Source organism: Drosophila rhopaloa, unplaced genomic scaffold (genome assembly GCF_018152115.1).
Source record: "Drosophila rhopaloa isolate 14029-0021.01 unplaced genomic scaffold, ASM1815211v1 contig_115, whole genome shotgun sequence".
In the NCBI taxonomy this organism is placed as follows: domain Eukaryota; kingdom Metazoa; phylum Arthropoda; class Insecta; order Diptera; family Drosophilidae; genus Drosophila; species Drosophila rhopaloa.
The window spans coordinates 13,811,267-13,839,217 of record NW_025334990.1 but is presented as its reverse complement, the minus strand read 5'-3'; the positions used below and the strand labels follow the sequence as shown (position 1 = coordinate 13,839,217).

Here is a 27,951-nt window from a genome sequence, read left to right as displayed (position 1 = left end):
CCGGACGTATTGACAACAAGGACTAGGATATGCCCAGCGATTCCCCTTTGCCGTTGGATCCTGGCGTTTGCTCAAAGGACTAGCGTCGCTTTATCCTGCGGGGCTGGGGTTCGAAATGCCAGGAGTTAAGTGCATTGCGAGCAGGTAGCCCCACATATTTTGCCCATATTATTAATAAGCTTAAACAAACCTGTTTGAATTTCTGTTGATATTGTATTTAGAGTGTTCATCACTTACCCATTACTAAGTTACAACAATTATTTTATTGTAAACAAAAACGTATTGTTTTGCATTTTAAGCAGTCTTATATTAAATTAGTTAAACCTTTATTTTGTATATTAGCTTGCGAAAGGGCTCACTTATGTTGTTTAATTTTATTATTTTTGTTGTTTAGATAACAAATAAGATTATAGCTTTGATTTGCGATTAGAGAAAAGAAAACGTCTATAAGTTATAAATTAAGAAGTAGATCGAAAATTCAATATTTTTAAAAATGTTAAAACGTTTATATAACCATAATTATTAAAAATGTGTTTTATTTATATTATTTTTAATTGTTGGGTAGTAAATTTAACGAATACAAATTTGCTTAGTATGATTACTATTATTTCAAATTAAAGTTTAAAACCTTATCAGCTTTTGAATTTACTGCCATATTTCGATACATTGTGCCATTCACAAGGAAAAAAACCACGTTATCGATAACTACAATGTAGCTTAACATTGGTGTCTCCAGTTAAGTCACTATAATGTTAATGTGCTGATAAACTGTAAGGGATAATGTTTTACAGCACTGGTTAGTTTGAATTTGAATTTCGCGCCAACCTATTTATGTATTTATATTATATTTGTATAACAACGAAGACGGTTTAAATTAAATTGAAATGCAAAAATGCAAAACTATTACTTGTTTTATAAAAATAATTGCACTTTATTTACGATAAGCCCTAAACTATCATTACGATTAGGTATCTAAAAAGTAATTTGTTCAACAATTTCCATTAGGTAAAAGGGCGCACCTGCCACGCTCCGAAATGCATCAGCACGGGCAACAACAACGACTCGATCGATTACAGTTAAATGACTATAGTTCACTGACTCAGTTTCCGAGGGGCGTTTCAAGGGTTCCCAAGTCGTGTTCTTTTTGGGGCGGGCCATTGGGACATCATTGCGTTAAATGTTAACTTAGACAAATGGGATTTAAGCACTAGTTATCACATAGTAAACTTATGGGGTAGGTGTTTCCATTCGTTGCGATTGCATTGACTTGCACTTGACCGACGGATCGGATCAGCTCAGCGATATCCCAGCAGGTATTTGGGCAGGTAGGTGATGGAGGACAGCAGGCTATATCTTTTCGGCAAAAGAAAGAATTTCCGTTGTGAATGTCTAATTCATTTATTGTTATAGAAACTTTACAAAATCTCGCCACCATTTTTATGTACAGGCCTTAATAAATCAACCACCAACGTTAATAATCACCAGATCAAGCGGTCCATAACCATCCTTATCAGTGGTTGTCACCGGCATTTCCTTCCGATCTTCAGCTCTGTTCGGTAATAAGTTATTCGATATTTAGTTGTTGCATTAACCACACCAGTGCATAAAATAAAATGTGTTAGTTATGTATTATAGGGTAAAAATAAAATACATGAAAAAGCGAAACAAAAACAAGTGATAACATTTACAATTGAGCAACCGACACCAGAAAAACACGTACACGTAGCTTTAAACTAAAAACATTGCTTACGAGTTGGTAAGTCCTTTGTAGAACCATGACTTCCAGGACTTGGATGACTCCTCGTCGATCTTGGACTCGACCTCGGCACAAAAGTGTTTCCGATCGTGGGAACGTCCACTTTTGCAGTCGCAGATCAGACGCTTTTTGCACTCGGCATCGCAGGTGGGTCGCGCCGGGGAGTTTTTCCAGTAATATCTAGTAAAAAGAAATCTCTTATTAAATATAAAACCAAACCTTTTAATTATAAACACCTACTTGTAGTACAGCTCGAATAGCTCCTGATTACTGGCCAGCTCGTTGAGCAGATTGTTCCAATCGCTGGGACGCAGGGCCTTCATGTTATACGCAGCTCTGGCTGTATAAAGCTTGTACCAAATGGGATAGCCATACAGATTGGCCTCCCTGAGGTTCATTATCCAGGATTCGTGATCGATGACCAGTCGCGTGGTGGAGTCATGATCACCATCCACGTAATAGATCCGATAGCCAGGATTAAGATCGTAGTAAGGCGAAACAGAGGGTCCAATGTACGCAATGCTATTGGGGTGAGCTGAAAAAGGCAGTTAAAATTAATTAATTTGTATTTTTACTTATTCGATTATTTCTTACTCAAATCCTGGGGATCGTAGAACATTTCAAACTCATCGTAGTGCGTGTGTCCATAGAACTGAGCTGTCACTGTGCTTTCGTAACGCGAAATGATCTTGTAAAAGTTGCGAGACCACACTTTCAAGCAGTCCGAATGTCCTGGTGGAATATGGCCTATGACGTGCACCTTTTCGTTGGAGAACTCGGCGCTTTGGAGCTCGTAGATGAACCTTTAAGTAAAGGAGGTTTGTTATAGAACCTGATATTTCGAGCATGTTACTTTTACGTACCATTGCAGTTCGGTGGCGGGATCCGTGGAGTTGAGTAGCAGCCACCAGTTCTTGTTGTTGCAGTAGTTCATGTTCAGCGAGATTATGCGGAATCCAGGTCGCACCAAAACCGAGTAGAAGGCACCGCGTCGCACTGTGTGGGTAACACTTTGGGGCAGCCACCTTCGCCACTGGACATCCAGTTCATCATACAGCCAACTAATTGATATATCCACCTGGTTGACATATGGCGGTGGGAAGCTATTAACCGGAGCACTTTCGTGATTTCCCAGAGCTGGAAAGATGGGCACTCCGGGGAACATTTCCACCATCTGCTTCACGGTCTCCTTGATGATGGCCAGGTTCTCCTCTTTCGTTTGATTCCACACATCGTGCGGCGGCAGATCGCCTGTCCAAAGGATGTAGTCGATGTCCTTGTGCGTCTCTGCGATGTGTGACAACATGTGATCCACTGTCCTTTTCGGGGTATCGCATTTCCGGTAATCTCCCCACTTTCCGGCAGCTGCATTTGGCGTGGCAGGACGACCGCTGCTCAATCGACAGCAAAGTGGCTCATTGCACTCCGCATTGGAACCCTCCGCGTAGTGAGGATCATAATGGGTATCGGAAATGTGCAGGACCTTGAAGAAGGGAGCAGCTTCCAGGGGAATCGGCAGATCAGCCAGACGTGGTGGCTTCGGGACTGGCGGGAAAATCACCTCCCACTCGTGATACGGATTGTAGACATCGGCACAGCCATCGCCAATCACAAAACTGCAGAGTTCATCGGGACTCAGGTTGACCCGCTTCAGCACGTATATCAGTTCGCTGCCAAAGAGTTGGGCCACTCCCTGGCAAACCCGGGCACTCTGGATGTTCAGATTGGTGCAATAGTCCGTGATCATGCGGATGATCTCTGTATCCGTCTTCCCCGACTGAATCTGATGCTGCAGCATTCCGGTGCCCGCTCTGCAGGCGGTGCAGGTCACCTTGGACATCAGACTGTTCTCGATCTCGAAGGCCACCTGCTTGAGATTGAACAGCTTCAGGGCCTGGTCAACAAAGGGAGGATACACCAGTCCATCTCCGCCGGCCACATCGTTCCAGAGCATCCGACCACTGGCCGTCTGATTCTGACGAACCAGTCGCTTCAGGAACTCCGAATCCGAGGCATCTCCGGCCAGGATGTTATGGCTGCGGTTCGGATGCAGCAGTGGCTCCAAGTGGGGCTGAATGCTCCGCGGCTGCTCCTCAATCACCCAACGCTCCATTTCCGGCTGCGTCCAGTTGATCTGCGGCTTGATGTGCGAAAACAGTAAGGGCAGGGCTGCAGCTGCAGGGGGATACTTCAATTAGCCATTGATAACCACGTGATAACCCATCGGATTACTTACCATCTGCAAAGTGGAGAAAAGCGAGTATTGCCAAGATGAGCCAGCGGTTTCCCCTGGGACTCGGCCACGGCGGTTGCTGCTGTGTCATAATTCAGGCTTTTGGACTTCGCTACGCCAGGTTACTTTTGGGCTGGAGCTCCACAGGTAGCAGGCGGCTTGACCTACATAGCAGGGTTTACCCGAAAAAAAATACAAATAATAAGCGGTGACAGCAAATTGGAGAGTCATTATTTTGTGGAACGAGTTTCATTACGGCGCTTTTTTTTTAAGCAAACGTATGTGCAGTGGCTCATCAACGTTTTCGGTTTGTTTTGGTTTTTAGTATGCAGTTTCTTTTTCTTTCTTTTGATTTATGGCTAGTACCATTAACATTTATGCAATGCAGAGGACAAGCTCATAAATAAACTGGCTGCTGCTATAACTTTTTAATAACTCACAGTTGAGTTGGGTACTCCCGTAATCTCAGACAAAAAAGTTGGCCATGTTCATGAAACCTCTAGAAAGCAGAGGGTTTTTAGTTGAGAGTAGGTGTTTTAAAGTTGCCAACTCCTACTTTGTACATGCAAATGCTAGTTGAAGCACAAATTTCATACAAAATATCACTCCTAAACATTTCGAAGGGAAATTGGTATATTGTTAAACTAAAGACCCACTGCCATCACATTCGAAATGTCAACTTCTACTGCTATTAAATTTGATGCCATGATGGCAAGTACCAATCTTGTTGTGTCTAAATCCTGCTCATTTATTCAGCCATAAAGGTATCTCCACTGGACAGCCCATAAATTTCCCTCCGGCTTTTGTCGCATTATGTTGCTTTGCCACAAATCCTATGACAGTCATTTCCATACCCCAATTTCATACCCAGCCACATCCCTTGGAACACTTGACCTTTCCGATTGCCCGTCACTGGGGATACAAAATCTAAATTTCAATTTGTGTGCGGGTGTTTGCCGCTTTCATCAACATTTGACAGCACTTAAAATCTCGTTAGCTGTAAATGGCAGACATGTTTGAACACCCACAACAACAGCAGCAATATCAGGAGCAGCAGCAGCAACAGCAGCAGCAGCAGCAACAGCAACAGCAACAGCAGCAACAGCAACAGCAACAGCAACAGCAGCAACAGCAGCAGCAGCAGCAACAGCAACACCAGCAACATCAACACCAGCAGCAACAAACATGAGCAACATCATCAGCAAAGTCAGCGGCAATCGGGGAACTGTCACCTCCCGATGCATGTGGCATTAGATGGAATTGTTGCAGCGCTTTTATTCGGACTGACAGATACATTTGTAGCTCACTGTTGTTGCCGGGGTCTTTATATCGAGGGCTGTTTGTTTAAAACGTCGTCGAAAATCACAGTCGCAGGGCTTTTATTTCGTTTATTTACTGTGTTTCTGCTGAGATGGCCTTATCAAATTGCCTTATCAGCATCTGTCGCCCAGATGTGTTTTGATTAATTTTAAATTTATTTGCTGCCATAGTTATACCCGTTACTCGTAGAGTAAAAGGGTATATTGTATTCGTGCAAAAGTATGTAACAGCTAGAAGGAAGCGTTTCCGACCCTATAAAGTATATATATTCTTGATCAGGGTCACTAGCCGAGTCGATATAGCCATGTCCGTCTGTCCGTCTGTCCGTCTCTCCGTCTGTCCGTCTGTCCGTCTGTCCGTCTGTCTGTCTGTCCGTATGAACGCTGAGATCTCGGAAACTATAAAAGCTAGAAGATTGGCATTTTGCATGCAGATTCTAGGAGTTCCTACGCAGCGCAAGTTTGTTTCAAAATGGTGCCACGCTTCCTCTGACGCTCCCCACAATCGCTTATATACGATTTTAAAAATTTAAATATTTCGGAAAAGTAAAAATGCAGTTTTATTGTGTTTATCAATACCTATCGAAATGTAGAAGAAATTTTTCAAATCGGACCATTCGTTAAAAAGTTATGCGTGATCAAAGTTTCTATCTCCATCTCCCTCGCACTCCCTTTACCTGAGTAACGGGTATCTGATAGTCGGGGCACCCGACTATGGCGTTCTCTCTTGTTTTTATTTATTTTTTAACACTGGCTTATCAAGTTGTTGTTGAAGGAAATGACTTTATCAGTGTGAAATGCGTAAATAAACACACAAGGGGTTAACAAAATTAAAACATGGGAATTGGTGAACAAACGAACCCTCAAGTACGAAGAAATATGTCAAATTGTTTTTAATAAAACAGATTATGTCCATTTTCTTGAGTTTAAGAACAAAATTTTAATGTCTTTGTTCTTACAGATATTTATAAAGCATATCATAATATGCATTAATATTTATAATTTCTGCTACATTTTATTGTATTAACCAAAAGTAAGTTTACAAAAACATCTAAAGATAATGACAAATGGACCCCTTTGACCCTGACTCATCTTCAGACGACCAATTGATGGTTTACCCATCCAACGGCTATCACATGACACAATATAAAATAACCATCAAGTGCGAGTAAACAAAACAACTAAAGCAAATTGATTTGTTTATGGTGGCGGGCCTTAGGAGTGTTTCGTGTTTTGAGTTTTATGTGCGGGCTACATTATGCACCGGGCTCAATGCCATTCAATTGGCATAGCCCCGCCAAATTGGCCGACAATGCCCCATCTATAAGCCAGATACTCCAGCCAAAGGTACATTGGCCTCCCGGGAGTGAAATCGTCGCCGTCTTGTAATAATTTCAGGGGGGGTAAAAAGCTTTTTATTTGCCTTGGTGATTCGAGCGAAAATCGAAAGTGTCTTCTCTAGGGCGACTGGCTGGGTTCAAGTAGAAATGCATTATTAACACATTTGATAGGGGGCAGAAAACTCGTTTCGCGGACAAGGTTAACGGAGGACAACACTAATTTCCAGCTGAATGCAGGTCAAGTTACAGCCATCAAAAACGCCTGAACCCAGAGACATTACAAAACTATCAAAAGTTAAGCCAGACCGGTTTTTTATCGTCTACAGTCTACACCTGCAGCACGTGGTCAGAAAAATGGATTTTTGGCACACATCTCAAACAATGATTCTGTTCAGCTTTCTCATTCACAATTCATTCAGGGCACGATTACTCCCAAAAAAAATATAAGGCCCTTAAAGCAACGCAACGGTAAGTCGGCGGAAAAAAAATGTATACGCGCCCCGAAAAACTTTCACTTTCTTTAGAAATTATTTTTGATAATATAATTTCTTCTTTCTTTCGCTTTTGTTATTTTGGGTGGCCGAAACATGAAAACACTCGGGCATGTGCTAAATGGAGTGGGTCGTCCCACACCCATGTATGTATAAAACATTCATACAAAACAACAATACTATAATATATCCCAGGGCTTAAGTCATTCCATCCAATCTTGTTGGCTTTGCTTTTAGTGTCTATTGTATAATGCTGCAGTCTCGGTCACGCTGCATGTAATGTTTTAATGAACATTTCTGGTTTTATAATAATTAGGAAAGAGATGGGAGAGCGCCGTCTTGTTGGCCAGATGAAAACGAAAGTGAGTTTCTTTTCTTTTTCCCAGCCGCAAATTGGCCTATGGAAATTTTTTGAGTGATTGATAGTTTTTAATTGATTTCATAAAAGAAAGCTTCGCAAGAATGTGGGCAAGAATTAACTCAATTTTCACGTTCACAAAAAAACACACGTTGACATTTGGTTTGCCCACAGATAAGCAACTATTACTTGCTATTTTAGGCACGTAAAAATTAGAAAAGTAAATTATTCCGATCTCCCCCTTAAGACATTTCGATCTTCCATCTATCCCCACTAAAATCCACCCAATTCACCATCGATTTAATATTCATGGTCAAGCTTCGGGGAGTGCGTGTGCCTTATTTGCCATTCGTATGTACATGAGATGGCCAGTGGCCAATGGAACAGCCTCGTCATGACCAAATACTGGCCTATATATTTGTTTTTGTGCCCCGAGCGTTTTGGTTAGCGGTGGCTAATTAAACATGCAGCCATTAGCCACTCATCGCAGCTCAAAATACCTCAAACACAGCGAACTGCACGCAAATAGAAACGGAAAATAGAATGCCAAACGAAAGCGTAAAGCTGCGTAACCAGAAGATTGGATATGGATGGGTATGGATCGGTGTCTTCGTCTGGGAAACACATATATAGATAGTGTGGCAGTAACACCTTAGAATGGGCCGCAAAAAGTGAAACAAAGTGGAGATTTTGCAAGATGGTCTGCGCATGCGTGACAAGATAGGATACCCAAAGTGAAATGCGCAAACGTGTTTTTCCTGACGCGTTGCTTCTGACGAAATGTGTAACAGTAAACAGTAAATAGTAGAAAAAAAAAACTAAAAAAAGAGTAACCAACACAACTGGTTTCAGATCAAAGCAAACCAAAACATTGATCAAAGCCGCAGACTTCGCATAGATTGTAGTTACCTGTCCCGAAAAATGCACAATCAACGGGCCGAACTTTCGTTCTTGACCCACAACGAACCCGCCTTTGTTCTTTCGGTTTCTGTTTTCTTTATTTATTTATATCTTTCTTTTTTCCCTTTTTTTATGCTTTTTCCTCGGTTGTTTGCCACTTTTTCTTTCTTATAGTTACACTATTTATAGGCAATAAAGTGCCATAATTCGCAGCTCTGCTTCGGCGATTGGCCTCATTTATGTGCGATTCATATGTTTGGTTCGCGATTTTCTACCGCCGCACAATGCGATCCGAACTTATTTCTTTTTTGGCATGCACTCCACACTTGTCGCTTTGTTTTTTTTCAGCTTCTGCCGAAGATTTCACCCGCCGCACACAGACGTTTTTTTTTCGCGTTTTCCCCGCTGAGAAAAGCCAACCGCTCGCCGCGAACCGCCGACAATGAATGACTGAAAACCGCAGACTACAGCTTTGAGTCGAGCTTCGAGCTCTTTGGCTGATAAAAGTTCATGGGAAAGAGAGAGTACCGTTCGGATCTCAATGAAAAAGGGGAGAGAGCTTTTGCCTTATAGCTAAGGTCTCTGGCGTGCCCAACTTTTGACAATTAATTAACTTCGGCTTTATCTCTCATGACAATTGGTTAACTATTGTTCCACAACGGAAGTATATAGTATCGAATCTGCGATACAGATCATGATGCATTGTTTCGGCCACGATCTGCTGACTTTATCATGAACTTCTCTTAGTCATTCTTAGTTAAAATGTTGTTTGAAATATTAGCATATTTGGGCAACATTTAAACTAGTTAAGTTGGGTATAATGAACGAGCAACTTTCGGTTTCTATTATAAGTCATAAACTACTAATTGTTTTTTGTTTATGATGACTGCCTAAACACAATGTCCATTTTAGAATGAACACTATTTTGTTTTATACTTTTTTAGGATCTTTTTAGTGGGGTAGATTTTTTGTGAGAATTATTACAGATCTTAATTGAAATGGAATATAAATAATAAGCCAAAATTATTGGAAGCCTCTTATTATAAACCACTTGATAATGTAATCTTATGAAAAGTTCTTAACTCACCATCTTTATATTTTGGTTAACACTTATGTATGGTTGACCAAAATGCTTATAAACTTTTGAATGTATAAAACAGTTTATAATAAGCTATAACTTCTTAGTTAAGAAAAATAAGCAATTTGTTAATTATGTGCACTTGCTGCTTAAGATGTGTCAAATTGCGCTTCAATTACACTTGTGATGATGACTTAGACCTTCCTGATCTCGATTATGCTGTGTGTTAATGGTTAGTTAGTTGCCAACACCCATTCGCTTTATTCTTCGTATTTACACGTTTAATGAGGTACATAATATGTGCGCTTAAGTGTGTATATCTATAGGTGATATGTATGCCCACCGTGACAAACCGCTTTTTGCAGCCGTATGGAAGGGGGCTGGATCCATCAATCAAGTTCTGCTAACCGTTGGCCCCCGTATCCGACAAATGCAGCCGAGTGATTTATGACCACCGCCTATCAGGCGGAGGACTCGATTGACGCACTCGACGAGTCATCGCACTGCTTGTAAATGGTGAACACCTCCCGGTTGAAGCTGAGGAATCGCCGCAGGCTACTCGGATCCGGTTGCACCTGGTCGGAGTGTGGATCTGGCTGCTCTGCATCCCGGATTCCAGTGGGTGCTGCCATATTCCGCGCCGGATGACAGATCCATTTGAAAGTGGGCGGACGCAGTCCACAGCAGCACCTGCTCTTATCCACATGATCCGTGGGCATGGACTCCTGCACTTCGCCAGATGCACAGCCAAAGAATCCCCGTACTTTCTGCTTCACCAGCGACACTGTGCGAATGGTTTGAGTTAGGAAGGTATAGAAAATCGGATTCAAGGCACAGCTGAACAGGTTTAGTATGCCGAAACTGAAGTACAGCAGCCAGTCGATGGGCTCTGAATAGGAACCAAAAAGTCGCATGATCAGGAAAACCCAGGCAGGCAATCGAAGGCAGATGAAGACAGCCATCATCAGGATCACCACCACCACCATCTTGCGGTGTCTAGCCTCCCTGGCCAGGGCAACAGCTGTGGTTTTCTTGCCAGGATCCTTGACCGGATTCTTTGGTGGCAGCGAAGTCTTCTCCAGCGCAAAAGGCAGGGCCACACCCATGGCACTGACCAAGGTGGAGGGCATCAGCAGGTCCCCGCCATTGCCCATCGACTTGAACTGACCCTCCTTGGGCTCCTGCTGCTGCACCTGCTGCTCCTGGTGGAAGTGCCTCCGCAGCCACAGCTGCCTGGCAATCGTGGCATTCAGCCAGAGGAAGGACACTATGCAGGGCAGAAAAATCAGGGTGAACAGTATGACGTAGTAGAGTCCAACATCGTGCTAAAAACGGAATATTAATAGAATTGCATTAATTGTTTTTTCACAAACAGCTGATAAGATAAGCAGAACACTGGTTCAACAAGTCAACCCCCCAACCCCCTCGCACAAATCCCCTTTAATCGCTGTCAAGTGTAAAGCGATAATCTAGTCGTTGACTTACGTCTCCGGCTACGCACATATGTGCCATTTCCAATTCGGTGACCACCAGTTCCTCCGGCACTGCGGCCGTGATTTCCTCACTGTTCTCAGAAGTGTCACTCTCTTCCAGGAGAAAGATCTCCTTGTACTCGTAGATCCCCAACAGCGGTCCAGAGGATCCAATCGAACAGGCCCAGATGAGCAGCATGCTCATGCAGCTGAAGCGGATGTCTGGGTTCCAAAAACCCAGCACGGGTCGCATCACGGCCAAGTAGCGATCCAGGGCAATGGCCACCAGGGTCAGACTGCCGGACAACACCGATGTGGTGGTTATAAAAGGCACAAACTTGCACATAAAGCCACCAATGGTCTGAAATGATTAATAGTTACTTTATAACCCAAGTCGAGGCTTAAAAAAATGTAAAATAATTACGAATCTTTATTATTCACCTTACCTTACATTATATTTAAATTTTTTACATTACCATCTTTCCATTCAAAAAATAGTGACTGCAAATTGAAACCCTAAATTGCACAAAATTAGTATTTTTAACCCATTTTTAATATGCAAAATATGTATATTCATTTTTCTTTAAAAACTCGTTATGCATATGTTTGGTTAATCCCTTTCCTATTTTAGATAAATATACTAGTTGACAAAAACAATTATTTTGGAATAACTAATAAAGTATGTTTCATAATTTCAATATAAACGGTGGGAAACAATATTTTAATTTAACTCAAGGCCTAAAAACGGATTTATTGTTCGAGTTATGTTATATCTCTATTCATTTTGAAAAAGACTTAATAAAAGGAGATTTTGTAAAGAAATTCACACAAAAGATCTGCATGATACTACTTGAAGGATTCGACTGTTGCTAAGTGAATTGAAAACATTAATGCAGACTTCCAATACACATCTTGTTAATCCAACTCCATTTGTTCCTGTTTTATCCACTCACCCAAAGCTGAAGGTATTTCCCGTGGAACTGTGCCATGTAGGACACGGTGCAAAAGACAGTGGAGGCGAGGTCACTGCAGGCCAGCGATATGAGGCAGGCTCTGAAGAAGGGTCTCAGTTTCCGGCGGGAGTTCACGACCAGGGCGCACAGATTCCCAGTGAAGGCCAGTAGGAATAGGGTTCCCACCACCGCCGTAAAAGAGTTCCGCTTGAAGCGGTTCAGCTGGCTGAGATCCTCGACAAAGACGCCCGGATACGGTGGATACTTGGGGAACAGGGCAGTCGAAGTCGGGGTGACCTCGCCGTGCTCGGCCAAGGCCCATTCCAGGTACCGCTCGAGTTGGTCGAAAGTGTAGTGGAGCAGGGCCATTTCCAACTCGGGCCCGAAAGTATGCCGCGTTAAGGTCCGCAGCCAAAAGCTTACGCGAACAGACTGCCGGCAGATTTATGGCCATCCACTGCCGATGGGTTTAATGTTTCATTATCGGCTGACGCTTATCGTTCAGATTGCTATCCACTGTCATTATTATGCGCACCTCGTTGCACACGCCATCATCACGATGATGATGATAATGATGATGATTATAGTGATTACGATTTGTGGTAATCACTCATCCATTCATGCCCCAAAAAGCTTTTGCGCGGGAGTAAAACACCTTGCGAAAATCGGATTTTCCATAGCTGCGGTTTCACATTTATTTGCGACACTTCCCGTCCTTTTATAGCACATTTGTTTATTGTCCTCCTTTCGGTTGCATAAGTTCGGCTTCAAAAAATACAACGCTTTCAACGCACATATATAATGGTATATAATATATATCTAATATAGAGCTAACTGTAAGCTTAATGTACAAAAGAACTACACAAAACTCTTTGTTTACGGTTTAAACTTAACAGCAAAAGCCTACGAAAACTAACTTTAAACTTTAAACTAGGAGTGCTAGGGCTAAAATCTAAAAAACGATTATCCGGTAAGCAGAGTGGGGGAAAAACCAATGAAACAGTTTATACAAACATTAACGGCTAGCTAAAAATTACAAAACTAAGCACTCGAAAAATACTTGGAATCAAATGGCAAACACAATCATAAGTCACACGCACACACTCACTCGCTCACACAACATTTGCCACGAACATCTGTATATATGTATATCTTTATATATATACACACATATATATATATATATATAGTATATGGAGCTAGGTGTATAGTCTTTTAACCAGCATAGTTTTTGTAGGATAGTGTAGTAATCGTAGTGGATAAGGTAGCTTTACAACGACGGATAGTTCAGTGTTTGTATTCGAAAATGCAGCGAAGCTTTTTTGTTTTTGGGGGGTTGGGGGTTACGTCCCGAAATTCGTAACTCCTAGTAGAAGGACTCGTGGGATCCGTCCAGACATTGACTGGCCATATGGAGGGTGAGTGCCTGGTAGGGCAATGGTTTGCCCATGCTCAGATTGGCGGTCACGTAGACCAGGTAACTGGAACCCGGCATCAGGTTCAGAATGGTCTCCGTTTCGATGTTGTCGGGACTGTGGAATGTATTAGTTATACTATGATATAGAAATTGTAATACCAAAACCCACCTCTGCTGCCGCTCCCTACAAGTCATCCACTCAAAATTCCTGTAGTGCTCCACTCTTTTGGGCACAAAGTCCATGCAATAGTTGGTGGAGTCCACCACACTGCGATTGCGCTGCGGCAGATTGAACACTATGATGCAGTAGCTGTGGGTTAAGGAATATACATATATAATATAATATACTCCATATAGCTAACACTTTTGTAGTCTTACCTTAACTCGCGTTCATCTGGCGAACCATTCCAAGCTATAGTGGCTCTATTACACCTCGTGCGCACATTGAAAACACTGGTGTTTTGCGGCAGCTCGGGTAAATCCCGGAACAAAGCCTCGCTGCTCAAGGCCACCTAAAGAAGAGTTATTTATAGATTGTGGGATATTGTTTTGGATGACAAAAGACCCTCTTACCATCACTTTCTGGGCTCGCAACGCCTCATCCTCGTTGCTGGGCTCGAATCTCATTAGATACCGCTCGCCAGGAGTCACTCCCTTTTGCCTTATATAAGTTGGACTGTAGAAGGCCTCGGTTTTGCCCACCTCGTTTCGCTGACGCAGTAGCTTCACTCTGATCTCGCTGCCGGAGCAGGGAATCAACAGGTGACGCATGAAGGGCTCCTCATCCTCGAGCATCGTCTGTGGCACCTTGAAGCTGTACACCTGTTTGCCGTGTTGTCCTCCGATCTTGAGTTGCATCAGGGCCTGCTGTTTCAGGGCCAGCGGTTGGGTGCGATTGAAGTTCACCTCGGTACTGGCAAGTGGAAAGGTGAGGTTCTGCCTCGCCTGGTGGATGCCAAACAGGTCTAGTTGGTAGTTGTTACGGGGCACAAGACGACGCAGCATCTGCTGGCGCCTCTTTCCCGTGCACACGATGTGCAGGTTCTGCCGCCGATTGAGTCTCCTCTCCCGCTGCGGTGGTGCACCCCAGACCAGGTCCATGGGATTGCCACCGGAGCAGCTGGGAGTCATGGATCGCTGGCCCACGAAGGCGGACACCGCCTGGCAGAAGTTGGCGAAGCTCTTCCGTGGAGTGTTCATTGCAAGTCGCTGAATCACCAGGCAATAGTGCATCACGTGGTAGTCAAACTTGCTGAAACGATTTAGGATAAACTTCCGATGAGAAAGTACTAGGTAGCCTATTAGGGTTACAATCAGGGAACATCCAAAAAATAAATTAACGCCTTTTTGGCGGTGCTTAAAATTCATTTAATATTTCCTAACATTTTAACTAACATCAGTTAAATAATAACACAATTAAAGCACTTACTTAAGCAGTGATATCACCATCTAAGGGGAGATACAAGATTGCAATACCTTCCTAGCTAAAATCTCATTCGTGTGTAACTGCCTATAACTTTCCCTTAAATCTTATTTATGTTAAGTTATTGTACTTTTATCGCCTCATTTACAAGTATATATGTTTTGATAGGCTTCCTTATTCACAAATAAATGCCAAATTAATTAAAGTCAACAGATATTGTGGTTTTAACTTTACTGCACAGGCATTTAATTAGTCAAGTTTCTGTTAAAGGAAGAAATCAAAAATTGTACATTAATTAAATAAAAGTGAATATTTATTAAAATATGAAAATAAGAAAGTAGTTTCTGATATTTCCAAATATTAAAGTACGAACATCAAGGTTTTTCGAATATTTTTCCATGGCAAATAGCAGGCGCATAAAAATAGTAAACAACAAGCCCTCCTTCTTCCTATTCTTCCATTGATATTTCCCTTTTAATTGCTGCCTACCTCTGGACCTAACTGCCCATTTTACCAACTCCCCATAACTAACCTCCTGTCCCACTTGACGATCATCTCGTGCTTCCGCACGCGGTTCTGGGTGCGAATGGCGATCCGGTGCGTGGCATTGAGCAGGGGCCAGTCGTGCTGCGGATGCTCCGCCAGGGCGTCCACCTTGAGAGCTCCAGAGTGGCGGGCCTGGACAAAGAGGTCGTACTGGCCGGGCAGGGCGCAGGGCAGCACCAGGCTGCCCACAGATACACCTGGCCCAGGTGCCACTGCCGCCGGTCGGAGGAGGTTTCCTGCAGAGGAGGTGGCAGTGCAGTGAGGTGGGGGGGTTTCGCTTCCAGAGGGGCGGACTTACCTGTCTGATTGTAGTACATCTTGCGGCCCACGGGCGCCGAAAAGCGAATCGTCAGCGGCGTCGAGTCGTTCAGGTTCAGCACAAATCTGCAAAACGAGATGAAGTCGGCTTTGAGGGGCGGAGTAAGTGAGCTGTTAACGCCCTTTGTCAAAAATGATGACACTAAATTATCACACGCAATTTGTTTTGCCGCCTGTCTGGACCGAACTGAACCAAATGAGTCAGCGGCTTTTGGCCATACTCTGGCCCAAAAGGGTCAGTTGGCTGACCCTAAATCATATTTTTATGAGATAAATAGACTTAATTCTATGTACCAAGATTAACAGAGAACATCTAAAGACAAATCAATTGAAATCATTAAAAATCTTGGTTTAAAGACGAACTCAAATTCTCTATATTTATGATCTTAAATAATAATATCATAGTAGGCCAAGGCACAATTTCATGTGCCTGTCAAAACATAAATAGAAAAGAAATTTCTATTTAATTTAGTTACATTTGGGAGCTCTTCCGGTTAACACTCGATTTGTATTAGTGCGTTAAATATCAAAAATAAAATATCAAATTAAATTAAATTTAATTTTTATTATAGCCGGAATTCCCCGCACATTGATAAAGATGTTTTCCTGGATATCCACGACGAAAACACGGGAATCGCTAATGTCTGTACCCATTGTGTCATCAGGATTAAGAAGGAGGTAAGGTCCTACAAATTCCCTAATTTATCTAACTACTAATTGCCCTTATCCACTGCTTTTCCAGATCTCTGATGATTTTTTTTAGTTTGATTGGGATGTTCTGACAAGTTACGGTCGTCTTAACCTAATCGTCTTTCCTCTTTTCTCCATTCATTTTTGTAAGGCAAGATCAGAAAACAGAAATGGAGTGAAAGAATACACCACTTGAAGGACGTCTGAATACCGAGTATATATATTTATGATCTATAAAGGTAGCTCATAAATATTCTAACACAAATGATATATATATTTCGTAACAAATAAAATATATTTTATAAAAAACCTCTAATTTGATCACCTTCAAGAAAGGGTATCTGTTCGCCGACTTGCCACTTCCTTTTGCCAACTTTGTTTATCCATCTTCTCGCCGAAGCTGTTGCAACTTTGTTGCAACAAAAGATTGAGCTCAAGTCCCCTGGGCAGTGGTCTTCTCTTTCTCAACTTGCCGAGTTTTGTATTGTAATTAAATGCGAAATTTACGAGCGATATTTCTAATGACAAACTGCTAAGACAAATGAGCTCGCCGATGCGATACACCCACACGGAATCGCACACGAGTGGCGGGGCAAGGATAAGGATGCAATTTGTGGCAGTGGCAATGTGAGCGGAGGGGGCAGGATGGCCATTGCAGCAAATGACTCATTGACTTGGCTTATGGCCGGCCATCTCGAGTTTTATTTTTATGACCGGCTACTTCCGGCCAACGCCATGCCATGGGCCATCATCATCGTCATCGTCATCCCCCGCAAACCGGACGAACAGAAGTTAGTGCGCCATATAGTCGTATTTTTGGCCGCCCTGCCAAAAGGTTCGGATTGATGGAGTGTTTTAATGCATTTCGACCATTGTTGGCGGCGGCGCCGCTGCGACTGAGCAAATATTTGCTTTAATTTAAGCCTTGCATGTTGCAATGGCGATTGTTTGTTGTTGCAGCCATCCTTGTTGTCGGCACGATGACAGCAGTCAATTATACAAGGCAAACATCGGCCAAAGGCGAGAGTTGAATGCGCTCCTTCGGCTCCTTCGAAATGATTTAATGCATTCTATCCGGCCTGTTCAATGGATTTGAAAGGCTGTGATTCACAAAGGAATTCGGGACTCTCTGATAGGGGAAAATCACTAAACTATAAGCAAATCACTACTTCTTAAGCATGTATTTTCTCCCAAAACATCTTTGAAGTCAGCTACCCTTAGTAATTACTTAACATATAAAATTAATATTTCGAAATTTTTAAAAAATTTTAAACTTTTCATAACCGATATACCCAACTATTCAAACGAAGGATATTCTTTACATGACTTCTTTGTATGGCCAACAAAAATCACACCCTCGCAGTTAATTCGCAATTGTGCAACGTGACAGACACAATAATGTGGTGGAATTATCTAAGTGCCATCGTCTTCCTGCTGCAGCTTTTTGGCGTGGGTCAGGGAATAGTGAATCCCTCGAATGAAACGGCCAACACGGTGATCTTCATGCTCCCTGCCAAGGATATTGGACCGGATGTTTGGAAGGCAGGAGTCGATTGCCTCGATAGCTTTTCCCAAATCTTCTTCTATCGCAATCCAGTGGAGCGATTCACCAGGGCCTACAATCTTATGCTGACACACGCCTTCAATCTGTCCAGTCCGGCGGATCAGATCCAGGAGGGATTCAGCAAGCGGATCAACGAGGCAGCCACTGATCCCGGGGAGCCTCATCGGCAGGAACTCTTCCAGATGCGAGTGGTCAGCGATCACAAGGAAAAGAAGAAGTCCAAAAACATGGGGGAACTCATCCTCACGGATAACTATGTGATAATTGTGGACTCCGTGGAGCGTCTGCTCAGTCTGATGGCTTTTTATATAAGCAAGATGCGCTCCTGGAATCCGGGTGCCCGTTTCCTGATCCTCTTCCACAACCCTGCGGAAAAACCTAGGAAAGTGGCCACCAAGATTTTCACCGCACTAATGCAAAGTTTTTACGTACATCGAGTGGCATTGCTGTTTGCCGACTCCACCACGGACTACAATCTGTTGGTCAACGACTACTACAGCAATGTGGACTGCAGGATTCTGAATGTCCAGAGCTTGGGTCACTGCCACGATGGCAAGTTGTATCCCAGTTCCACTGCCGTGCACGCCTCCATGTTGGACTACGTGGCCGGTTTCAGTCCCAGGAACTGCACCTTCTTCGTCTGCGCCACGATCTCGGCTCCTTTTGTGGAGGCCGATTGCATCACGGGCCTGGAGATGCGCATCCTGGGATTCATGAAAAATCGACTGCACTTCTATGTGAGTATAAAAAATTATACAAGCCTTGTATTTGTTGCATACATCATGTAGATAAACTTACATGTTTGTCAGCCTACTGTACCAGAAAAAATGTAAGTAACATGTTTTCTTTATATTTCCATCCAATTTAATTGCTATTTAAAAAGACTCAAATGGTCCATCAATAGTACTTCAGTCTAGCAGAATTAATTAAGTGTAAATAAATACATATAACATTATGTACTTTTTTTGTAAAAAAATTAACAATATACTAAGGTTGTATAGAAATCTTAAGGGAAAGAGTTTTCCTCTTCGAAGATCTTTAGAGACCGCAAAATAATCAAACTATTTGTAATTTTTCAGGGTACCTTTCCTCTAATGTAAGGAAGAATTTTTTCTAAGTTTTATCTTTTATACATTTCATACCTAAACATGATTTAATTTCGATATCTTAATCACTTTCTTCCCCAATCAGGTGAATCAAACCTGCACTCTGGAGTCACGTGGAGAAGTGGACACCGCTGGCAATTGGAATGGCTTGCTGGAAAAAGTTGTGGACAACGAGTGCGACTTCATAATCGGTGGCTTTTATCCGGACAACGAGGTGGCCGATTACTTCTGGGGATCCGACACCTATCTGCAGGATGCGCACACCTGGTACATCAAGATGGCCGAACGACGACCCGCCTGGCAAGCGATGGTGGGTATCTTCGAGGTGTACACCTGGATTGGCTTCATCTTGATCCTGATAATCAGCTGGTTGTTCTGGTTTGCATTGGTCACAGTCCTGCCAGAACCGAAGTACTTCCAGCAGTTGAGTTTAACGGCCATTAATGCACTGGCTGTATCGATTAGCATAGCCATTCAAGAGCGTCCGATTTGCGAGAGCACCAGGTTATTCTTCATGGCCCTAACTCTTTATGGCCTGAATGTGGTGGCCACCTACACGTCCAAGATGATAGCCACCTTTCAAGATCCCGGGCACCTCCATCAACTGGATGAACTGAGGGAGGTGCTCGAGGCGGGGATTCCCTATGGCGGACATGAGGAAAGTCGGGATTGGTTCGAGAACGACGATGACATGTGGATCTTCAATGGGTACAACACCACGCCGGAGTTTGCTCCGCAGACGAAGAACCTGGAGGCGGTGAAGTGGGGCAAGCGGTGCATCCTGAGCAACCGGATGTACACGATGCAGAGTGCCCTGGCGGATGACATATACGCCTTTCCCAACAATGTCTTTAGTAGTCCACTGCAGATGATCATGAAGGCGGGCTTTCCATTTCTCTTCGAGATCAACAGCATCATCCGTTTGATGCGGGATGTGGGCATCTTCCAGAAGATCGATGCGGATTTTCGGTACAACAACACATATCTGAACAGGATCAATAAGATGCGACCGCATTTCGCGGACACGGCCATTGTCCTCACCACGGAGCACTTGAAAGGACCCTTCGGCATCCTGGTGGTGGGCATCTCTTGCGCCGCCCTCACATTTCTCGGCGAGCTAATGATCCGGAATTGGCGCTGCCAGCTGGTCACCGCGGAAACCAACCAGCAGGGCAGGAAAAATGGAAGGAAGAGAAGGAGACGGAGGCAGAGGCAGAGGAGGTGGATGAAGGACCCAAAAGATGGCCACTGGCAGCGCCAAGTTCAAGTGGCTCCAGTCGTACGATTTACGCCAGTCAAACGACGCAAAGTTTTCTAGGGACAAACAAGTCAAAAGTAAACTAACCCAAACCAACTCCCCTAGCTGGCTGCGATAAAATTGACTCAATTCACATAAATTTGCAATTGAGAGACACTGACTCTGGCTCTGACTGGTGGTCCTGGTCCCTCTCTGTACTCCTTACTCCATCCCCCATCCTCCATCCAATGTCTGGAGGTCTTGTCTGGTCTATAGTCTATACTCCACAGTCTATGGTCGACGGTCTGGGTCTGGTCCGTGCCGTTCGGGTCGCTTCTGTTACTTTTCACGCGAAATACTTAAAATCAGAGACAAAATTCTATTTTTGCAAACAACAACGGCGGGGAGTCTCGTTCCTCTTCTGGGAGTGAGACAGAACACCCCTCGTCCTGCTTTCCGCAAATTGACAATCAGCTTCAGCTTTCCCAGCTGCACAGCGCACAGCCGGAAAACTCGGAGCGAAAAACATAGATAAAGAACGAGTTAAGCAGATATCCCTATAAGTGGCGCATTCGCTGATTGCACAGTCGCGTTTTCGCTTAGGAAGTTACTTTACTTTACTGCAGTGCAGCCAAACAAATATCGCGCCAATATCAGATGGCACAAGTTTCGATTCGAAAATATCCCAAATGGAATTGGAAGTAGCTCCATGCAGGAGGGACAACTTTCACAGAATTATGTGAGTTACAGGATATAAATTCGGTAATTTACTTCGGATGCCATTTCAATTGGTTGTCGATTTTTATAGGATATAAACTGGCAAGTTCTATTTTTGATGTCCAGCTTAATCTATAGTTATTTAATAGTAGGTAAGCCATATAAGTTTGTGGGGTTACTTTTAACTTATTTGAAAGTTTTTTTTCAGTTTGAACTTAGCTTTTGGTATTTTATCTATTTAATTAGAAATTGAAGTTTAATCCATAAAATGAAATTACATTTTTATTTGTATAAAAAAAACCCATTCCAATCTGTAGTACTTTAAAAATGTTATACATCACAATACATATCTTACTGCTTTAGAATTAAGTATGCTGAACATATTTTCCTTGTTCAGAGTGTTTTAAAAAATACATTTTATCCCATAAAGAATGAACATTATAAAATGCCTATTAAATAAAGGATAAATACCCTACATAAATAAAAATAAATTGGCATTTTATTTGGATTTCCGAAATGTATCTTTAAGAATTCAAATTGAATACATGGGATAATAGATATTCCATAAATCAGATTTCTCGTTTGGAAAATTCCCATGGAATTGTTTTGCCGCCTGCAACTTGTTGAGACAATTTATCATCTGTTTTCATTAATGGATCTTATGGCTGACATTGAGTGCTGGGGATTACTCATCCGCTGGCGGAGAAGTCAAGTGTAAATAGAGCCCACCCACTCACCCATTTCCCGGACTCGCATTTCACTTATGATCCTGTTGTGTGGGGCAAGAACATAACAATTATTTGATATCTCTATTATGCCTCGGCACACACTGATTTTGATTCTGTGAGTGATTCACGCCGAGAACAATGCGAACCAAAGACACACTCAATTACTCACACCGAAATGGGCACAGTGAGCACTTAGTGTCTGTAATTTGAAAATTGCTTCTCCCTTCCTCTGAATGTTGCGTCTATTTTTTTTTTTGGGGAAATTTTAGACTATTGAACTATGGCGTTGATGCGAAGTCGTCTGACTAAGAGCGACGCCCCTCTGTCTGTTCAGTTCGGTTTGGTTTTGGTTTTAGTTTTGGTTTTGGTGTGGTTCTTTCGATTCCGAATCCTATTCCTACTATATCTCGATTCCCATTCCCATTCCCATACCCATTCCCCAGTCGCAGACGGACTGAGTCTCGCCCGAGTATTTTCGTACTCTGTCAAGTGCTAAAAATACTATACCCACTACACTCGTAGGAGATCTTTTCTGGCGGCGCAAAAAGTTGCCGCGAAATAATGACGACGATGTTGAGTTTGATGTTGATGCTGATGATGGGGCATTGGTCATTGTGCGAAATTTCGATGCGCTGCAAGGTCTGCGTAGTTTCAGTTAAAAACCGAAAACAAAACATAAAAAACAAAAACATAAAAAAAACAAAAACAAAAACAGAAAAGGCCAAAAACGAAACACACACGGACAAAGAATTATGCTTCGCATTTTATGGCAATTTGTTGTAGCCGCTGTTTGCTGTTTGCTGTTGTTGTGGCTCCTTTGATGCGCTTACAAATAAATAGTTTCACGCCATAAAGCCCGGAGAGGGGGCGGCGTGGGCGGGTTTTTCGCCGAGTGTCGGGCCGGGCAATAAAAGTTGTTTACACCGCCTGAGCCTGCGGCGCACATAAAAATGCAACGCCAACAACAATCAAACAACAGCATCAACATATTAACAACATTCTGCCTTCATTCCCTGCACAAATCGTTTGGGCAAGGCCAATATAGTGCTGGAATTGAGTATGTGACGGGGCTTAAGCATCGTTTCACATCCACAAATTGCTCCTAAATCACTTAATTTGCTATTAAACTGTTTAATATTATTATTAAGAAAATTAATAATTATAATTTACACAAGAAAACAAATATATAATAGTGAATGCCAATCTAAATAGCCCAATTCTGTAAAACAATTAAAAGTAACAATTCCAAATAAGTTTACTTTTTAAGTATTTATTATTATAAGCAACAATTTTCAATAAGATACATGTACTTTAATCAATTAGGTATGAAATAATATAAGCTTTACAGATCTTGGAAGTTTAACATAGATTCAAATTCAGTTTAAAATAATATTTTAGTGTTGAACCATATTTGTTGAATATAATAAAATATTAATAAATTATAAAAGGGGACCGAAAATATTCGTTATTTGAGACTTTTTTGAAGGACTTTTTTAACTTACTTAGTTAACTTAGTTAGTGACAATCGTCTTAAATAAAAATATTTTTTCCCTTGTCCATAGTGTTAAAAAAATCTGACAGATGGGAAAACAAATAAAAATCTATTCGGCTAATTAATTAAAAAACCAAAACGCGAGGTCATGCGTTAAAGCAAACAAATAAACTTTGATTTATGTGTACATCACTGAACCACTTCTAAAACCAAGTGATACAACCTCAAGGGAAAGTCACAAAGTGTTTTTCAAAATCCTTAATACGAGGTATCTCCTTGGTCGACTGCATTCTTAGCTTGGTAGCCACACAATCACCTTTCCGGCAGTTTTGGGGTTTGTTTTGATTTCAGGCCACTGACTGGCTGACTGGGTGACTGGCTGCCACAACCGAACTAGCCAGCGAGTGCCACAGGTGGCCGCAAGTGGCATCCGCGTCGAGAATGATCGACTTGCGAACGCGAATGCGAATCGGGAATTGTGAGTTGTGAATTGGGAACGGGAGCGCATATTGCGCCGTCGAATTAAGTCGTTAAATTAATATTTATGATTTGTTTGCGCAAAAATATTAACGCTCGCCCCTTGATTGGCGTATGGAAGGAAGGATACGCACGGGGCCACTGGGAATAACAACGAGAACGGGAATGAGAATGAGAATGGGACTGGGACTTTGACTGGGAATGGAAACGGGAATGGCTTGCTGATTCTAGCAAAACGCTTAATGGCTGCACGCGCCATAAACGCGATTTTTGCTTTAGCTTCTTTGGCTGTGCCACCAACTCGCTCCTTTTCACACGCTCAGCAAACTGGGCAACTCGAGCCGAACGTCACGTACTCTGGTTCTGCATCTCAGATCTCGCAGCTCCAGAATCAAGAGTCCCGCGAGCTGGTCACTCGATCTGCAGTTGGGCAATTGGAGCACTATCGCCGGGTCGCCTAATACTACACACTATGCACTGGAATAGTGGGGGAAAAAAGCGAAGAAAACATTGAAAAAGCGAACCGAAAAAGGAGTTGACGACAAACCACGACATTAATTTGAATGTTTGCTGGCATTCTGTGGCAAATGATCAAGTGCTATACGAGTCGAGGGCTTCTAGTTTCCCTGTTCCAGAACAACTAAAAAAAAAAGCCCGCTCGCACGTTCACTGGAGAAGATGAAAACTGAAATCCCGGAGCCCAGAGCCTAAGCGAAAACGTGACGGGCCTCTTTTAACCCAGGCCCAAGCTGCGGCCCAACGGAAACCAATGAAAATCGTAAAAAAAGAACGTTACTCATACGCCACGTGCAACGCAGCGGGAACAGTGGTGCAGGAAAATGCTGGAATCGGCCATTGCTGATGGAAAACTTTAAAAGGGCAAGGGAAATTCAATACTGGTGTGACACCGAAACTTTTACCAATCGGGTTCCCAACAAAAAGTAAATAATTCTAAAGCAGACATTTGGTTTATTTACTTTAATAAAGCAGCCGCTTAATGCATTAAGTTACACTAATCGATTTGAAATGTTTCGAGATTTGTGGCTTAACCCAATAATGTTGTCTTTTTCTGACTAAATTAAAGCAGAATTATATTATACAATTAAAACTTATCTGCCATTCGAACTATACCTCATGAAATCGTTATTATATTACTGCGTTCTTAAAATGTTTGGATGTTTATTTGACTTCCTAAAGAAATATATTTATATTTCTTTTGTTTGGTATTTTAACTCTTGCTTAAACCTAGAAATTTTAAAGAACTAAGATATCTGAAAGTGTTTGTCTTTTGTTGAAATTATAATTTCTATTGATTTATCCAAAATTGTCTCCTAATGTACTTATATAACGTAATGTAGTAGATTTCGATTCCAAGAAGCTAATGGTTTTACCCATCAAATGTTGTCCAAAAGTTCCAAAATTGAATTAGGCACGATAAAATTGAGTTTTTTTTCTCCCCCAAAAAACTGATAGCTTGAAGTATAACATTTTCCGCAATTTAAGAGGTTTTAATTCAGAATCTGAGTCTGAAGCCAGTGTGCGGTGTGTGGCGGCAGCTGTGAGGGCAACAAAAGCTCGCACACTAGACAAAAAAGAAGAAGAGCACCGAAACACACACACATGCACACTCACAAACACACACACACATTGAGGGAGAACTATAAAAAATCTGGCTGTGGATGGTTTTTTGTTTGGCCAGCCACACGTCGTGGTTATAAATTATTTTTTTTTTGCTGCTCCTGCCGGCTTCTTCGTGGCGAGGCGCCCCTAAGTTTGGCTCTGGCCATCTTTCGCATTTGTTTGGCCGTAATTTGATTTGTGTGGCAGGCGGCGTCGCCATCGCACTTAGCCGTATTGCCCCCATTGCCCGTGTCATCCCAACACCGCTGCTACTCACCGCTTCCTCTGCCGCTCCGCCAATGCGATGTGCACGGGCACGTCCACGTAGAGGTCCTCCAGGTCGTCGATGTCCTTGAGCATCTTGCGGTACCGCTGCAGCGAAGGACACTTCTGCGGCGGCACTGGCGTCGCCTTAACCGCTGGCATTGGAGCATTGGAGTCCGGATTCAAAGGCGGCTGCAGCAGCTCCGTGGAGTCCAGGATGATGCGATTGCTGGCCAGCGGCAAGTGGGAGATCTCCGCGAGGAGCGACGGGCTGAGCAGGAGCAGCAGCAGCAGCTCCACTCCGGGCAACATGATTTCCAGGATTTTGGTTCACTTTTTATTTAACTATTCACTGATATTGTTCTTTTGTTGGGTGTAACACAACCTTTGAGTGCGTGTTCTGTGGCTTAATTGCCCGAAAGTGTTTTATTAATAATTGATTTCTTATTGGGGCACTTCGATCTCCATAACATACAATTTTTTACTGTAATTAAATACATTCACCGTTCAGCAAATTCGATTTATTTCTTGTTTGACGCATGTTCATAAATTGGAGGAAAATTTAATATCAAACCAATTGGTTTAGAATTGATTTACTCAATTTGTTATTATTAATAAGCATTTGAACTAAGTCCCAGCCCAAAATTTATAGCTCTATTTTAATTAAGTTTAAATGGTTAAAGGTCAAGGGTCATTCTAATTATTTTACAACTATTTTGGTTTATAAAACGTGCCTCATCTTTGCTTCCTATTTAAAAAGTATCTCCAGTTAACTTAGTAAATCGAGGTGAGTGAACTATTAAGCTAATTTTAGAATAATATTAAGTAAACTCTTAAAGTTATTCCTTGTGATAATAAGAACAACAAGAAACTGTTTAAGCCGGTAAACGTAATAGTATGAAATGCCGAGTTTCAAATTAAGTTGGCTAGTTGAATTTCATTCTCTATTTTTCTTTCATTTATTGCAGAAAATTCCTCAAAATTAATATACTTTATCAGCGCTCTACTTTAACAGATTGTCTGTGTGTTTCTTTTCGCAAATTGTGTTATAAAGGAAGCTTTATAAATGCGTTGGGATACAAAATGTGATGGCTTCGGCCAACGTTTAATGTCCTGCCTCCCCTGAAAAAACTGCGTTTCGGTTCTAATCCGTAAATCCGAAAATCCCGAAGTACGAAGCCTTCGCAACGTCGTAACTTCCCCCTCGTTTCATCTCCTGATTTTCTGTCCTCCGCACAATTAAGGCCTGTCAAACCTTTGACACACGTCGCCTGCCGTCTTTGTCCCTCTTCCCCAAAAACTCCCACTCCCCCGCCACCCACTATTCTTTTTCAACTTCTTTGGCCCGCCGTAATATGGCCAAAAAACAAAAAAACAATTTTTTTTTTAGGGGGAGTAACGTTGTGCGTCGGCTCTTCTCTTCGGTACGCGTTCTTCCCTTTGATTCTTTGCCTGTTTTGGGGGCGCCCAATTAATTGGGGGCTGCAGTGAATCGATTCTCGGAACTGTTAGATTTGCTAATTGCTGCTGCCCGCTGACCTTTCCCTCGGGCTCCCCTTTTAATTAAAGTTCTGCGAATTTGCGTGTGCCGCAACAATTGGCCAGTGGGCGTGGAAATGGGGGAGGGAGGGTGGTGGGTGGCAGAGAGGCGGGGACGAAACACCACCTGTGGCTGAGCACGAGCAATTAGCCGATGGCCCACGCACGAGCACTCTTACTTTAGCGAGAAAACACTTTTCATAAATTCGTATTTTGATTTGTGGTCGATGCACGCATAGTTGGGATTCTTTTAGCGGGCTTTTTGCCGGGTTTTCCCTATTGCTCAGTACACCACCGGCACACACAGCCCGTCTGTATTTTCCACTCGGAGCACACGCGACACGTTTCCCGGGTACGGAAGTTGCTTCTTGGCCGCTGTTTCCGTCGGCGCTCCTCGTCGTCGTCCGTTTGCCTTGACGTGCAAACGCAAAATGCCCGAGAGTCGTGCGCAAAGAAAGCCAAAAAGCCCGAGCGTCGAGAGCAAGAAGCGACTGCGCCGCCAACGGCGACGTCGACGCAGGCAGCGGCAGCGGCAGAGGCAGCGACGCCGGCAGATGCCAAGGAACGAAAAAGGCCCCAACTAAATCCCGAAGACGGCCCGAAGTCTCCCCCACACGCACACACACACAGAAAGCCCAAAAAAAAGGCAAGAAAGAACGGCAAAGTCAAGGGCCACGACTTTCAGATACCCGCTAGTCACAGTCGTAATGCCAAATATATTGCATACTTGCAGGCGTTGAGTGCCATATGAGGTCACCTATTGCAATATGGGACCACTTTGTGATAAGAAGATAGTCTTTGACACTACGAACCTTTTCCCGATTTATAGTTTATAGTGAGTTTCAGACCTCGATATGATATGAAATATATTGTAATAATAGGTTACCTATTTTAAAATTATTAGATTTTAACA

The 27,951-nt window shown here is 42.8% G+C and overlaps 4 protein-coding genes and 1 long non-coding RNA gene across 7 annotated transcripts; 2 read left to right on the top strand and 3 right to left on the bottom strand.

Moving 5' to 3' along the window:
- Positions 1–903: 903 nt before the first annotated feature.
- LOC108041366 (sphingomyelin phosphodiesterase) lies at positions 904–8,842 on the bottom strand. Of its 2 annotated transcripts, none has more exons than XM_017119279.2 (7): positions 8,407–8,842; positions 3,993–4,153; positions 2,620–3,931; positions 2,351–2,559; positions 1,997–2,291; positions 1,751–1,936; positions 904–1,353 (listed from the first exon to the last, which is right to left on the bottom strand). In XM_017119279.2, exons 2-7 carry the CDS (start codon positions 4,078–4,080, stop codon positions 1,296–1,298), a joined length of 2,148 nt encoding a protein of 715 aa, XP_016974768.1. In that variant the 5' UTR covers positions 4,081–4,153; positions 8,407–8,842; the 3' UTR covers positions 904–1,295. The 2 variants fall into 2 exon arrangements, with proteins under 2 accessions (XP_016974768.1, XP_016974767.1); XM_017119278.2 differs by lacking the exon at positions 904–1,353 and adding an exon at positions 1,380–1,549.
- A 1,094-nt stretch (positions 8,843–9,936) lies between these two features.
- LOC108041343 (gastrin/cholecystokinin type B receptor) lies at positions 9,937–12,269 on the bottom strand. Its single transcript, XM_044461981.1, has 3 exons — positions 11,901–12,269; positions 10,961–11,308; positions 9,937–10,800 (listed from the first exon to the last, which is right to left on the bottom strand). Exons 1-3 carry the CDS (start codon positions 12,267–12,269, stop codon positions 9,937–9,939), a joined length of 1,581 nt encoding a protein of 526 aa, XP_044317916.1.
- A 296-nt stretch (positions 12,270–12,565) lies between these two features.
- On the bottom strand, positions 12,566–27,450 carry LOC108041377. 2 transcript variants are annotated; one of them, XM_017119292.2, is made up of 8 exons: positions 27,218–27,450; positions 25,513–26,026; positions 15,585–15,670; positions 15,273–15,522; positions 13,891–14,569; positions 13,696–13,829; positions 13,487–13,627; positions 12,566–13,432 (listed from the first exon to the last, which is right to left on the bottom strand). In XM_017119292.2, the coding sequence occupies exons 2-8, from the start codon at positions 25,809–25,811 to the stop codon at positions 13,267–13,269; spliced, it is 1,755 nt and encodes a 584-aa protein (XP_016974781.1). In that variant the 5' UTR covers positions 25,812–26,026; positions 27,218–27,450; the 3' UTR covers positions 12,566–13,266. The 2 variants fall into 2 exon arrangements, with proteins under 2 accessions (XP_016974781.1, XP_016974780.1); XM_017119291.2 differs by having other exon boundaries at positions 25,513–25,983.
- Positions 16,066–16,610, top strand: LOC108041378. The gene is made up of 3 exons (XR_001769128.2): positions 16,066–16,118; positions 16,177–16,282; positions 16,347–16,610. It is a non-coding gene; the product is annotated as an uncharacterized LOC108041378 (long non-coding RNA).
- Positions 17,710–20,282, top strand: LOC108041375. Its single transcript, XM_017119290.1, has 2 exons — positions 17,710–18,595; positions 19,050–20,282. Exons 1-2 carry the CDS (start codon positions 17,798–17,800, stop codon positions 20,280–20,282), a joined length of 2,031 nt encoding a protein of 676 aa, XP_016974779.1. The 5' UTR covers positions 17,710–17,797.
- Positions 27,451–27,951: the final 501 nt, after the last annotated feature.